General features: G+C 34.9%; 2 protein-coding genes across 3 annotated transcripts; one reads left to right on the top strand and one right to left on the bottom strand.

Moving 5' to 3' along the window:
• Positions 1 to 5,115: 5,115 nt before the first annotated feature.
• Positions 5,116 to 8,163, bottom strand: LOC111401912 (protein LOW PSII ACCUMULATION 3, chloroplastic-like). 2 transcript variants are annotated; one of them, XM_023029890.1, is made up of 6 exons: positions 6,933 to 8,163; positions 6,734 to 6,836; positions 6,581 to 6,641; positions 6,032 to 6,114; positions 5,862 to 5,934; positions 5,116 to 5,496 (listed from the first exon to the last, which is right to left on the bottom strand). In XM_023029890.1, the coding sequence occupies exons 1-6, from the start codon at positions 6,995 to 6,997 to the stop codon at positions 5,468 to 5,470; spliced, it is 414 nt and encodes a 137-aa protein (XP_022885658.1). In that variant the 5' UTR covers positions 6,998 to 8,163; the 3' UTR covers positions 5,116 to 5,467. The 2 variants fall into 2 exon arrangements, with proteins under 2 accessions (XP_022885658.1, XP_022885657.1); XM_023029889.1 differs by having other exon boundaries at positions 5,854 to 5,934; positions 6,933 to 8,160.
• On the top strand, positions 7,496 to 9,295 carry LOC111400561 (putative cyclic nucleotide-gated ion channel 7). The gene is made up of 2 exons (XM_023027969.1): positions 7,496 to 7,516; positions 8,199 to 9,295. Exons 1-2 carry the CDS (start codon positions 7,496 to 7,498, stop codon positions 8,877 to 8,879), a joined length of 702 nt encoding a protein of 233 aa, XP_022883737.1. The 3' UTR covers positions 8,880 to 9,295.
• Positions 9,296 to 14,341: the final 5,046 nt, after the last annotated feature.

Below are 14,341 nucleotides of genomic sequence, written 5' to 3'. Positions count from 1 at the left end.
TATTCTTATCCAGTAGAGCCCTATTTGCATTATAGTCACAAGACCAATCATGTTTGAGGTAAGATAGTTGAGGTAGAGTCCCTTAGTAGGCGAGACTTCTGTTGGATAATCATATGCATCATGAGGATGTCCTCGAGAGCCTTGACCGAGGACCATGTCTCGAGGACTCTAACAGACGTATTCCATGGGGGTGAGAGTCAAGTCCTCGGGGGTATTTATCCCGAGGATCGCGAACCCCCAAGGACTTCGCAATCCAGAATGTAAGGATTAAGCATATGGAAGTCTTCGAGGGATACTGTCCTTCGGATATCCAATTTGGTAACATCAGTCTCCGTTTAATTTTTTTAATATGTGAATCTGCACCTGTAAGTAGATCTCTGAAGACGGATTCCTCCCATAAAGATTTTCCTGGAAATAAGAAAAAGAGAGACATGAACTGGGTGATACACGTAACACAATGGTCGAGACAAAGGGTAGTGTGATCAAATCAGGGTGAGCTAACTCCTAACCTATCTTCCCTTCGATTTGCAAGCTACAATTTATCTCGTATGAAACGGCAGGTCAACCATACGGCAATCAATTCACTCTCGGGCCTTGTATTCACTATACATCACACTGGGGGAGCTAGTTGTGCCCGAAATACTTATCCTAACCACAAAGAATGAGAGGTCCAAGGCAGAACTAATAACTGGAATGAAGTTTTGTACTGAAGTCCCCGTCCTTTATTGGGAGCTAGGAAGAAGAAATAAATACATCTATGTTAAATGAGAAAAGAACATGAAAATGAGATTGCACCCTACTCGAATCCACAATGACAAGCATAAAAATACCACCTTGTCGGCTACTTCAGTGAGTTTTTAGTAAAGGAGAAGAATCCAAACTAATCTTCGCTTGTACATTCATTCTTTTTGTGTTTGTAACACCTTGAATTTTGAGAATAATGCTGGTATTTTTGACACAAATTAGGTTGGATTTTTGAGAAAATAATTTTTCCTTTATTCAATGTGATTTTTTATCGTGTTTCTATCTTTGTGGTATTTCTAGGATTTGGCATACACTCCTATAAATATTAGACATTTTTTTTCCACTTGAAATATAGAATAATTGTGTAAGCACAATTATGGTACTCTATCAATTAATTATTTGCCTATTATCATGTTTTTTGTTTATGATCATATACTTCATATCGTGTCATATATATTACCTCTATCCATTTTATTTCCTATCAAGTGGTATCAGAGTCATTGGTTGTGAATTGTTTGAGGTTTTTGTTATTGATAGTAGTCATGAAGTACGAAATTTTGCTCTTGGATCGTAATACAAGATTCTCGTTGTGGCAAGTGAAGATGTGAGCTATACTGCACTGATGGATTTGGATGATGAGTTGTTGGAATTTTGACAAAATGCCCACAAATTAAACGATTGAGAATAAACAACGAAAAGTTTGAAAAGCACTTTCATAGATCCATCTTTATCTCTCTAATTATATTTTTTCAGGACGTTTTGAAGAAGAAAATGCAGTTGCATTATGGTTGAAGTTAGAACTATTGTGCATGATTAAATGTTTGAAAAACAAATTGTATTTGAAGCAAAGATTGTATTCTCATTGTATGGTAGAAAGCGGATCTTTGAAAGATCATCGGGCTCTGTTCAAAAGATCATCGCTGATTTGAAGACTTTAAAGGTAAAGTATAATGAAGATGATTAGGACTTAATCCTTTTGTGTTCACTATCAGCTTCGTTTAGAAACACGATCTTGTATAGTCGTGATTCTTTTACCATTGAAGATGTGTATGCTGCTTTGTTCTCAAAAGAAAAGGTGAAGCATCTGGTTGGATAAGAGGTTAGAGATGGAAAATGCCTTATTGTTCATGGTGATCGGAGAATGGGTAAGTCGAGATTAAATTTCAATAATCAAGTTTATTATTATTGCAAGTAGAAATGACACATTCAGAGGATTGTGACAAATTATAGAACAAAGGTAATTTACTGTGTGTCATGGGAAGCAATCAAATACTTCGGATGAAGCCAACATATCGAGAACTATTTAAGTGATGGAGATGTTTTGATGATTTTTGACAAGGAATCCAAACTTGACGAGGAGTGGACTTTGGATACAGCTTGTGCATTCCATATGTGTCCCAATCAAGATTTGTTTGAAACAATGAAACGGTAACGCAATGTGTCGTTATCATGGATAACAACGAACCTTGTTGGGTGGCTAGTATTGGTAGAGTCAGATTGAAGTTGGTGAATAGAATATGTAAAATACTTGATCACGCTCGATATTTTTTAGATTTGAAGAAGAATTTCATTTCGTTGAATACTCTTGATTCAAAAGGATATATGTTCTTTGGATGAGGTGGAGTTTTTAGTGTTTTGACAAAAGAGGTCCCAGTTATACATCTTGCAAGGCCAGGTGGAATTTGTGAAGGAAAGTTAGCACAATTTAGTATTGTGATGGAGATTCAGTTTATTATTGTACCTTTGAGATTTGGTTCGAGGTCCATATCGAAGAGTTCTATTCAGTCGAGTTTGGAAGATATCGTTAATTCCCTTTTGCCATCATTATCCGCGATTCTATCGCATTCAACTGTTAGGTATAAATCCACTGGAGATAGGTACGTGGATGCTGATTCGGTTATACATATTTTTAGCACTTTTGAAGATGTTGAAACTAGTTAGGAGCATTCTACAAAAGCATTGAGAGTCGATTATGCTGCAGGGTATACTTTGATGCTGTTTGATAATTTTTAATTGTTTATGAATTTTGGGGAACCCGATGTTTGAGTTCATGTATCCTGTTGGATACCATGCAAAATGATGGGTATTTTTGTGTTGGAAAAATTTTGGTTCTTATTGAAGTGCTCAAATTTTTTGTTGCAGTCAGATCTTTTTTTTAGGTGGACAAATTTTGAAGCTTTGTTCGTTGTATTGAAATTTGAGTCAAGGTGGAGATTGTTAAGTTTTTAACCCAAATTAGGTTGGATTTTTTAGAAAATATTTTTCCTTTATTCGAAGCGATTTTTGATATTATTTCCATCTTTTTGGTATTTTTAGGATTTGACCTGCACTCTTTAAATACCAGATTTCTTCACAAGTTTTGTAAAATACTTCGTTTTCCTGTCAATTAATTTTTTGCATTTTATCTTGTTGTTTGTTTGCAATCATATACTTCGTGTCGTATTATATATATATATTACCTCGATCCATTTTATTTAAAAAAATTGAATTTACGTGACTTTTCTATCCGATCTTTCTACGTCTCCATCACTCTCTCTATATTCCCTTTTTTCCTCTCATCCCTCTCACTCACTTACATACAAATTCTTACACTTTTCTCTCCATTATTCTGCATCTCTCATCATTTTTCCACTCTCTTTATCCCTCATTTCCCTCAACCATCTCCCTCATTCACACACACATTCTTCCCGAATAAAGCCAGTTAGCCATGGTTAAAAACAGAGAAGGAGGAGATAGACTTAGATGGCGATAATAGTTGGATGTTTTTTATTTTAATTTTTCAATCTGTCCAATTGGGGGCGACACGTGTCACACCTGTTTTTGAGACTTTTTTCACCTTAGATGTGTAGCACAATTGTTCTTTCCGACTATCTATCTTATTTATTGCCCCTCTCTCTTATATTATCCCAAAATCTCTCTGTCACTCATTCTTTCTATTTCCATATTCATAAATAACAAATTAAACTTAGGTATAGGAGGCAAATAGAATTTTAACAATTCTCATTTTAGGTCAAGTACTTACACATACTTTCTTTCCCACTATCTCCCTTATTTATTCTCCCCTCTCTCTCTTATATTCTCCCAAACTTTCTCTTTCACGTACTCTCTTTCATGTCGTATTCATATATAAAAAATTAAATTTATGCATAGGAGGCAAATAGAATTGAGAATACTATTTGCAATCGCTTACTACTGCAGAAACCTTATATGGTATACATATGGTCGGTTAGTGATTTGATGTATTAATATAATAGTTTTTTTTATTGTCTTATACATCATTGCATCCTTAGAATCAGTCCAGAACATGGGTAACCTCCATTCAACTTAGTTCTATACATATTTCATCAATTTTGGAGACGAAGAACAAGGCGCAATCATTAACTAAAGGCAAGTTATTTAAGTATTGAAGATCATTAATCCAAAGTCAAGATTCAAGCCATATTCTAAATTGAGGTAATGTCTTTTTATTATTTCTTGTATAGTTTAATATTTGGGTTGGTTAGCTAGGTTTTTCAATTGTATTGGATGAATGTTTGAATCATATTGTCATTTATTTCAATTCAAGACTTTAACTTGAATATTTTGTGTTATTGCTCGATAAATTTTACACACCCATTGCACTATTTATTGCTTGATTACCAATTAAGTAGTTAATTGATTGTTATAGTGTGGAATACTCACAATGAGTCTACAATAGGGTAAAATTAACATTTATAGTTAGAATTATGAATAATCTCTTTCATGCATGTAATCTTATTGATCATCTAAATTGAATGCATGACTTTCATATGAATTCGGACTAGAAATATGATCGTCTCATTTTAGTCATAGATTGATGTATCTTGGAAAATAGCATTTAATGTATTGGTTTTATTGGTTGTAAAAAATGCATGAATTGAATAAAACGATTATTGAGAATTGAAATAGATAAAAACAAAGGGATCAAATACAAGCATTCATATTATAATTAATCACTTGTTATCGCTTTCTTAGAGTATAATTGAATAAATAACAAACAAACTACAACTCTTTTGATGTCACCATACTTCGAATTTAATAGCAGCTATTGAATTACAAATTATACCTTATTTCTCGTGAAAATGATACTCTTAACTTACAAATCTTATTACTTGTACAACGATCCTATAAGCTTGTGAGTTTCACTCGAACACAAAACACTAAAGCAATCTGCGAAGGGATTAAATCAAGTATTTATTTATTTTTCATCTAGTGGACTTAATTTTATGAGCTTGTAATTAATACCTTTTAGTTAGTTTCCTCTCAATGCTTATTGCATGACTTGAAATAGAATATTATCTTCTCAAGTTTAACTAATCCAAAATTTAGCATCAAATATTAAACTTTGTAAAGTAAAATAAAATCTTATCCTATTCAACTTCCTAGACAGTTTTGTCATAATTAAAATATACATATAAAAAATTACTAAAATCCAGATATCTGCTTAGGAAATTTTAAATTCATTACAATTCCGCCATGTTATGAATAAAATAAACTTCGTAACAATCTAGGTTAATTTGTAATTTGAGTCTTACAGTGTTCCTCTTTGTTTCGGCTGAAGCTGTCAAATACCCATTGGAAGACGATTTCAGATCAGTACTGATGGATTCTCTTCAGTCAACAATGAACATTGATGTAGTAGTTAAGGTTTCAGATTGCAACTGCTTCAGCCATTCAACTACGCCATGCGGAGGATAACTCCGTATCAACATCTTCTTCCCACCAAGTGGCCGTCTGTAATATCAAATTTACTTGTTACGTGCTATGTAACCGAGCTAAAAATTTTCAAACGGCGTCATTATGCAGATTATCGAAAGAAACTGCAACAGCCAATTATGATGCTGTAAAAAGCACAATTAGTCACTCGTAGAAAAGTTTCGTCTTCCCAACTCAAACTTTATTTTGTCACGAACTGGACCTGTTTGTTTGAGTTTGGTCATTTAGTTAAGATCGGTTAGTTTTTCCATTGGAATTTCTGACCTCTAACTTGAAACAAAAAGCAAACTTCAGCGACCAATTTGAAACACAATAAAGGATAACACGAAAAATCTGATTTGGACACTAGGGAGTGAGGGAGGAAGAAAGGAAAACCTTGTAACCTCTTCGAAGGAACTCGAGTGAGCTTCCTTGTTCCTCCTGCAACCCTAGGACCCTCAATAGTTCTTCTTTAGTCTACCATGCCAAATAAAAGCAAAGTTAATAAGGTTTGTTTATCACGTATATGAAGTCACCAAAAAAGTGCAGTTGACAGGATCAGATGCATATTTACTTCACCCAGAGTGAAACGAGTTGTGCTCTCTGCTACGCAAGCATAAGAACCATCTGTTTGCTTTAACATCACCTGCCAAGGCCCTGAAGAAGCAATCGCAAAGGGTTTATTATATGATTATTGAAGTTAAATGAATTAAAACTGAATCATTGTTACTATCTACCTTTTTCTTCATTCAGGTACATTTTCAGACAAGATATAGACCATGTTTGGCTAAGCAATGTAAAAATCAGTATTCCAAACATGTTGGGTTAGATTACTTTTAAGTATCTAAAAGAAGTTACTTATTTTGAAAGAACTTGACCCTTAGTGTCGAAGTAACATAACTCATTTACAGATTTAAGCAATCAAAAAAATTATTGATTTTAAAACTTTCTTATTTGTTTATAAATTTACTTTTTAAGCTTAGTCAAACATGCTCATAGTATTTATATATTTGAGTCCTCTCCAACACACTAAAAGAGTTAAGAGTGAACTGGAAATGAAAAAATTGAAGAAAATAGATAGCTGGAAAGAGGAAAAAAACAACTAAACAGAACTATTAGTCACCCGGGTATTGACGAAATAATGCTCCACTGTAATTCACCAGATAAGGTGCCACTGCAACTGTCTTTTTCAGTACAAAATATTTAGTATTCTAGATAAAATGTCAAGATAAGATAAAAGGAAATGCTCATAAAATTGTGATCATCAGGACAGTACCTTTGAGTAATCTCTTGTTCGTATGTAAAAGACTGGAATAAATTGAGAAAGAAAACGAAAATGTAAATCTTTGGGCGGGAAACCCAAAAGACCCAGATCAGCTCTGCACATTTTGATTAATGTTTGTCAAAGGTATTGCATAGAAACATCAATATGGAGCTTGATAATCCATCATAATTCACAAATAGCTTCTGCATACCGTAGTGTGTCAAGTTCCAAGTTAAAGAGAAGACAAGGTGTGGAAGATGCAAATTTTTCCTGCATTATCCAGAAACACCATTAATAAGATAAAGAATCATCATTATCTATGAAGCCTTATTACCATTACTTTGTGTCGACTTATTGTCAGCTACATTGATCCTTTTTCATCACTCCGCTTCATTCTTTCGTTAGATCTACCTGGAGATGTATAGAAACTAAATCCTTAACAACCACAACAAGCCATCTTACTTTAGGTTTATTCCTCTTTGTAACTTGCTACGCCGAACTACTTTACGAAGAGATTTTAGGGTTCTTTAAACCTTTTCCATCAGAGTGTTTCAGGAGGTTTTGCAAAGAAGACCCAACCTAACCCTACCACAGCAGGCGGGTTGCTTCCTCTGTCGTCACCGGGGACTCTTGGTGAGAAGACCTTAGGATAAGTTACTAAAACAAACAGGGGAGGAAAGGATCAACCTGTTCAGTAGAACTCTGAAGAAAGACTGTTGGAATCATAGTTCAGATTAAAGTTGGTTTAGTGAGGGCGACTGCGAAAGTCACCAAATGGGTCAATCTTCTCCTCCGGTTTGTTCCAGATTTGAAATATAAAAAGGCGAAGGATTGTAGTTTCCTTAGCTAATTACCGAACTGGGATTGCTCCCCAGCTTGAGCAAGAATGGTTGAGCAGAGAGGAGTAGTTCGCTTACTTCTACCCTTGGTTGGGAGAGAAAGTCCCCTCCTTGAGAAGCGGGGAAATGATCAAAGAGAAGAACCAGAGTGGTGGGCAGGGCGAAAGATTAGGAAACAATTTTCCTGCTCTTAATAATTCAAGATAACTTCTCCATAGATGATAGCACTGATTCAGAACTCCGGATGGTTATTACATTAATTTAGGAAGAAAAAATATAAAACATGATATTGCATTCCATTTCCAATCAGTAGTTCAGTTCGTTTATTTTGTTTCCCAAATAAAATCCAAATGAGGACCCGAGAAGGCAGTAAAAATCAGCCACATACGATTTTGATAGTGGATCCAAGAGAAAATGGGGTGGGAAGCCGCAAAATGTAGACAACAAAAGGAGAAAGAGGAAAACGAAGATAACAGACACTCAACAAAATAAATGTTTCATTTAACAAGTTAATTCACGTTCTATTCAAAAATTAAGTAGCAGACTAAGAGTCTGATCTAAAATTAAGAAACAAAAAGTTAATTCTGGTAATTTACTTCGAAAACATAGTTTACACGGCTAATAAATATACAATTCAGGTTCCTCTTTTCGCAAATATGGACGATAGATTGCTTGATGCCATTTGTGAACGGCTTAAACCGAGTCTATACACAGAAAGTACATATATAGTTCGGGAAGGTGATCCAGTTGATGAAATGCTCTTTATCATCCGTGGTCGTCTGGAGAGTGTAACAACAGATGGTGGCAGATCTGGTTTTTTCAACCGTGGTTTCCTTAAAGAAGGTGACTTTTGTGGGGAGGAACTCCTCACATGGGCTCTGGATCCTAAAGCCGGTTCCAACTTACCCCCTTCTACCAGGACTGTAAAAGCTTTGACGGAGGTTGAGGCATTTGCTTTGATAGCTGATGAAGTAAAATTCATCACGAGTCAGTTTAGGCGCATTCACAGTCGCCAGGTTCAGCACACGTTTCGTTTCTACTCTCAGCAGTGGAGGACTTGGGCTGCCAGCTTTATTCAAGCTGCATGGCGCCGGTATTCCCGGAGGAAAAATGCAGAACTTCGCCGGAATGAACTCGAAGACGAAGGTACAGACATTGAATCAGTACCTGGTACTTCTTCCAGCTTTGGTGCAACAATGTTGGCGTCAAGATTTGCAGCTAATGCTATGCGAGGAGTTCACAGGCTCCGTAAATCAACTTCTACACGGCTGATGAATTTGCCGAAGCCCCCCGAGCCCGATTTTGAATCTGATGCATAGCTCTTTTCATTAGATGATCGCATGATTATCTGCCAACTTGGCAAAAATTTGAATGTGTTTTACATTTTTATTTTCTAATTTTTTGTTCCTCCGCTTTCTTTTGTGTAATATATCTAGCAGTAACACTTGGCACAATTTACATTAGAAGTATGGCGTAAGTCAGTCATTGTATTCATTTGAGTTAAGAGCAGATGAATCACCACGCAACAACGATTTCTTTACTGGTGTCGAGAAATTAAGAAATTTTTGAGGGAGTTCTCCTCAAAACAAGCATGAAAGGACAAAGAGATGGCTCTTGTAATTGGTGGTGCATCCCAAGTTGCTTCTCCTCTCATTCTCTTGGCCCCCGTTTGGCAAAATTTATAAATTATGTTGTAAATCGTCAAACTTCAATTTCAATCACATGTTTCAGTAGATCTACAAATACTGTTCACTTATTCATTACTCAATTATTTATAAATTAAATCATTTGTAGAATTCTTCCATGACAGAGGCTTATTGATTCTACTTATGGTTAGGGTTACATTATTAGTGTCCGAAAATTATATGTTTGGTTAGGATGGGGCAGTTTCTATTTATAATGTACCTAAGAATGAGAAACCTGCGTCCACAATCCTTTCACGTCTATGTAAATGAGCATATTGGTCACTGATGCTACAAAAAATTTGCACATGCTGATTTCCTGAGTTTTAGGATTGTGAATGAGCATGATTGTAGTCTTTAGGTACCTGAAACAAAGGCAACGAGATGTGTTCTTGTCGTCCCTCCAATACTTAAGTCAAACAAGAAATTTATGAAAGAATGTATAAGGAAATTATATGTAAAAATGTACCTGAAGAATGATCCAAACCTTTGCACTTATAGAGGGAGATAGTTGGGTATTCTTATCCAATAGAGTCCTATTTGCATAATAGTCACAAGACCAATCATGTTTGAGGTAAGATAGTTGAGGTAGAGTCCCTTAGGAGGCGAGACTTCTATTGGATAATCATATGCATCATGAAGATGTCCTCGAGAGCCTTGACTGAGGACCATGTCTCGAGGACTCTAACAATCGTATCCCATGGAGGTGAGAGTCAAGTCCTCGGGGGTATTTATCTCGAGGACCACGAACCCGAAGGACTTCGTAATCCAGAATGTAAGGATTAAGCATATGGAAGTCTTTGAGGTATACCGTCCTTTGGATATCCAATTTGGTAACATCAATCACCGTTTAGTTTTTTTAATATGTGAATCTGCACTTGTAAGTAAATCTCTGAAGACGGATTCTTCCCATAAAGATTTTCATGGAAATAAGAAAAAGAGAGACATGAACTGGGTGATAGTCGAGACAAAGGGCAGTGTGATCAAATCAGGGTGAGCTAACTCCAAACCTGTCTTCCCTTCGATTTACAAGCTACAATTCTCTCATATGAAGCGGCAAGTCAACCATACGGCAATCAATTCTCTCTCGGGCCTTGTATTCACTGTACATCACACTGTGGGAGCTAGTTGTGCCCGAAGTACTTATCCTAAGCACAAAGAATGAGAGGTCCAAGGCAGAACTAATAACTGGAATGAAGTTTTGTACTGAAGTCCCCGTCCTTTATTGGGAGCTAGGAAGAAGAAATAAATACATTTATGTTAAATGAGAAAAGAACATGAAAATGAGATTGCACCCTACTCGAATCCACAATGACAAGCATTTAAGCAATAAAAACACCACCTTGCCGGCTACCCCAACGAGTTTTTAGTAAAGGAGAAGAATTCAAATTAGTCTTCGCTTGTACATTCCTTCTTTTTGTGTTTGTAACACCTTGAATTTTGAGAATAACATTGGGTATTTTTGACACACACTAGGTTGGATTTTCGAGAAAATATTTTTTCCTTTATTAAATGTGATTTTTTATCGTGTTTCCATCTTTGTGGTATTTCTAGGATTTGGCATGCACTTCTATAAATATTAGACCTTTTTTTTTCACCTGAGATATAGAATAATTGTGTAAGCACAAATATTGTATTCGTTTTCTTCACATTAGTCAATTGAATAAAATACTCTGTTACTCTATCAATTAATTATTTGCCTATTATCATGTTGTTTGTTTATGATCATATACTTCATATCGTGTCATATATATTACCTCTATTTGTTTTATTTCCCATCAGTGGTATCGAAGTCATTGATTGTGATTTGTTTGAGGTTTTTGTTATTGATAGTAGTCATGAAGTACGAAATTTTGCCCTTGGATCGTAGTACAAGATTCTCGTTGTGGTAGGTGGAGATGTGAGCTATACTGCACTGATGGATTTGGATGATGAGTTGTTGGAATTTTGACAAGATGCCCACAAATTGGACGGTGGAGAAGAAACAACGAAAAGTTCGAAAAGCACTTTCCTAGATCCATCTTCATCTCTCTAATAATATTTTTTTAGGACGTTTTGAAGAAGAAAATGGCAGTTGCATTGTGGTTGAAGTTGGAATTATTGTGCATGATTAAATGTTTGACAAACAAATTGTATTTGAAGTAAAGACTGTATTCTCATTGCATGGTAGAAAGTGGATCTTTGAAAGATCATCTAGCTGTGTTCAAAAGATCATTGCTGATTCGAAGACTTTAAAGGTAAAGTATAATAAAGATGATTAGGTCTTAATCCTTTTGTGTTCACTATCAGCTTCATTTAGAGACATGATCTTGTATAGTCATGATTCTTTCACTATTGAAGATGTGTATGCTGCTTTGTTCTCAAAAGAAAATATGAAGCATCTAGTTGGATATGAGGTTAGAGATGGAAAAGGCCTTGTTGTTCATGGTGATCGGAGAATGCGTAAGACGAGATTAAATTTCAGTAATCAAGTTTATTATTATTGCATGAAGAAATGTCACATTCAGAGGATTGTGACAAATTGCAGAACAAAGGTAATTTGACTGTGTATCATGGAAAGCAATCAAATACTTCGTACAAGGCCAACATACCGATAATTATTTAAGTGATGGAGATGTTTTGATGATTTTTGACATGGAATCCAAACTTGACGGGAGTGGACTTTGGATACAGTTTGTGCATTCCATATGTGTCCTAACCGAAATTTGTTTGAAATAATGAAACGGTAACGCAATGTGTCGTTATCATGGATAACAACGAACCGTGTTAGGTGGCTAGTATTGGTAGAATCAGATTGAAGCTGGTGAATAGAATATGTAGAATACTTGATCACGCTTGATATTTTTTAGACTTGAAGAAGAATCTCATTTTGTTGAATACTCTTGATTCAAAAGGATACACATTCTTTGGATGAGGTGGAGTTTTGAGCATTTGGAAGGGTGTTCTTGTTGTATTGGAGGACAAAAGAGGTGCCAGTTATACATCTTGCAAGGTCACACATAATTTGTGAAGGAAAGTTAGTACAGTTTAGTACTGTGATGGAGATTCAGTTTATTATTGTACCTTTGAGATTTGGTTCGAGGTCCAAATTGAAGAGTTCTATTCAGTCGAGTTTGGAAGATATAGTTAATTCCGTTTTGCAATCATTATTTGTGGTTCCATCGTATTCAACTGCCAGGTATAAATCAACTGGAGATAGGTACATAGATGTTGATTCAGTTATACATGTTTCGAGCATTTTTGAAGGTGTTGAGACTAGCCAGGAGCATTCTATGAAGGCATTGAGAGTCGATTATGTTGTAGGGTGTACTTTGACGCCGTTTGATAATTTTTAATTGTTTATGAATTTTGGGAAACCCGATGTTTGAGTTCATGTATCTTGTTGGATATTGTGGAAAATGATGGGTATTTTTGTGTTGGAAAAAGTTTGGTTCTTATTGAAGTGTTCGAATTTTTTGTTGCAATCAGATTGTTTTTTAGGTGAACAAATTTCGAAGCTTTGTTCGTTGTATTGAAATTTGAGTGAAGGTGGAGATTGTTGAGTTTTTGACCCAAATTTGGTTGGATTTTTTAGAAAATATTTTTCCTTTATTCGAAGTGATTTTTTATATTGTTTCCATCTTTGTAGTATTTTTAGGGTTTGACATGCACTCTTTAAATACTAGATTTCTTCACAAGTTTTGTATTGCTGAAATATAAAATAATCGTGTAAGTACAATTATTGTATTTTTTCTATATTAGTCAATTGAATAAAATACTTCGTTTTCCTGTCAATTAATTTTTTGCATTTTATCTTATTGCTTGTTTGCAATCATAAACTTCGTTTGTGTTATATGTATATTACCTCAATTCGTTTTATTTAAAAAAATTGAATTTACATTACTTTTCTATCCGAATGTTCTTTCTACGTCTCCATCATTCTCTCTCTATTCCCTTTTTTCCTCTCATCCCTCTCACTCACTTACATACAAATTCTTACACGTTTCTCTCCATTATTCTGCATCTATCATCATTTTTCAACTCTCTTTATCGCTCATTTCCCTCAACCATCTCTCTCATTCACACACACATTCTTTCTCAAATAAAGCCAGTTAGCTATGGTTAAAAACAGGGAAGGATGAGATAAACCTAGGTGGCGATAATGGTTGGCTGTTTTTGTTTTAATTTTTCAAATTGTTCAATTGTAGGACGACACGTGTCACACAGTTTTTGAGCATCTTTTCACCTTAGATGTGTAGCACAATTGTTCTTTTCGACTATCTATCTTATTTATTGTCCCACTCTCTTATATTCTCCTAAACTCTCTCTGTCGCTCATTCTTTCTATTTCCATATTCATATGTAACAAATTAAACCTACGTATAGGAGGCAAATAGAATTTCAACAATTCTCATTTTAGGTCAAGTACTTACACACACTTTCTTTCCCACTTCTCCCTTATTTATTCTCCCTTCTCTCTCTTATATTCTCCCAAACTCTCTCTTTCACATACTCTCTCTCATGTCGTATTCATATGTAACAAATTAAATTTATGTATAGGAGGTAAATAGAATTGAGTTATGCTATTTCAGTCGCTTACTATTGCAAAAGTCTTATGTGGTATACATATGGTCGATTAGTGATTTGATGTATTAATATAATAGTTTTTTTTATTGTCTTATGCATCATTGCATCCTTAGAATCAGTCCAGAACATGGGAAACCTCCATTCAACTTAGTTCTATACATATTTCATCAATTTTGGAGACAAAGAACAATGCACAATCATTAACTAAATGCAAATTATAAAAGTATTGAAGATCATTAATCCAAAGTCAAGATTCAAGCCAAGAAATTGAATTGTTTCAATTTCTCCATTATTCTAAATTGAGGTAATGTCTTTTTATTATTTCTTGTATAGTTTAATAATTAGGATGGTTAGCTAGGTTTTTCAATTGTATTGGAGGAATGTTTGAATCATATTGTCATTTATTTCAATTCAAGACTTTAATTTAAATATTTTGTGTTATTGCTTGATTGATTTTACACACCCATTGCACTATTTATTGCTTGATCACCAATTAAATAGTTAGTTGCTTGTTATAGTGTGGAATATTCACAA

Source organism: Olea europaea, chromosome 10 (genome assembly GCF_002742605.1).
Source record: "Olea europaea var. sylvestris chromosome 10, O_europaea_v1, whole genome shotgun sequence".
Taxonomy (NCBI): Eukaryota; Viridiplantae; Streptophyta; class Magnoliopsida; order Lamiales; family Oleaceae; genus Olea; species Olea europaea.
Note: the sequence above shows the minus strand (reverse complement) of the source record. Positions and strands in the feature narration are given on the sequence as shown.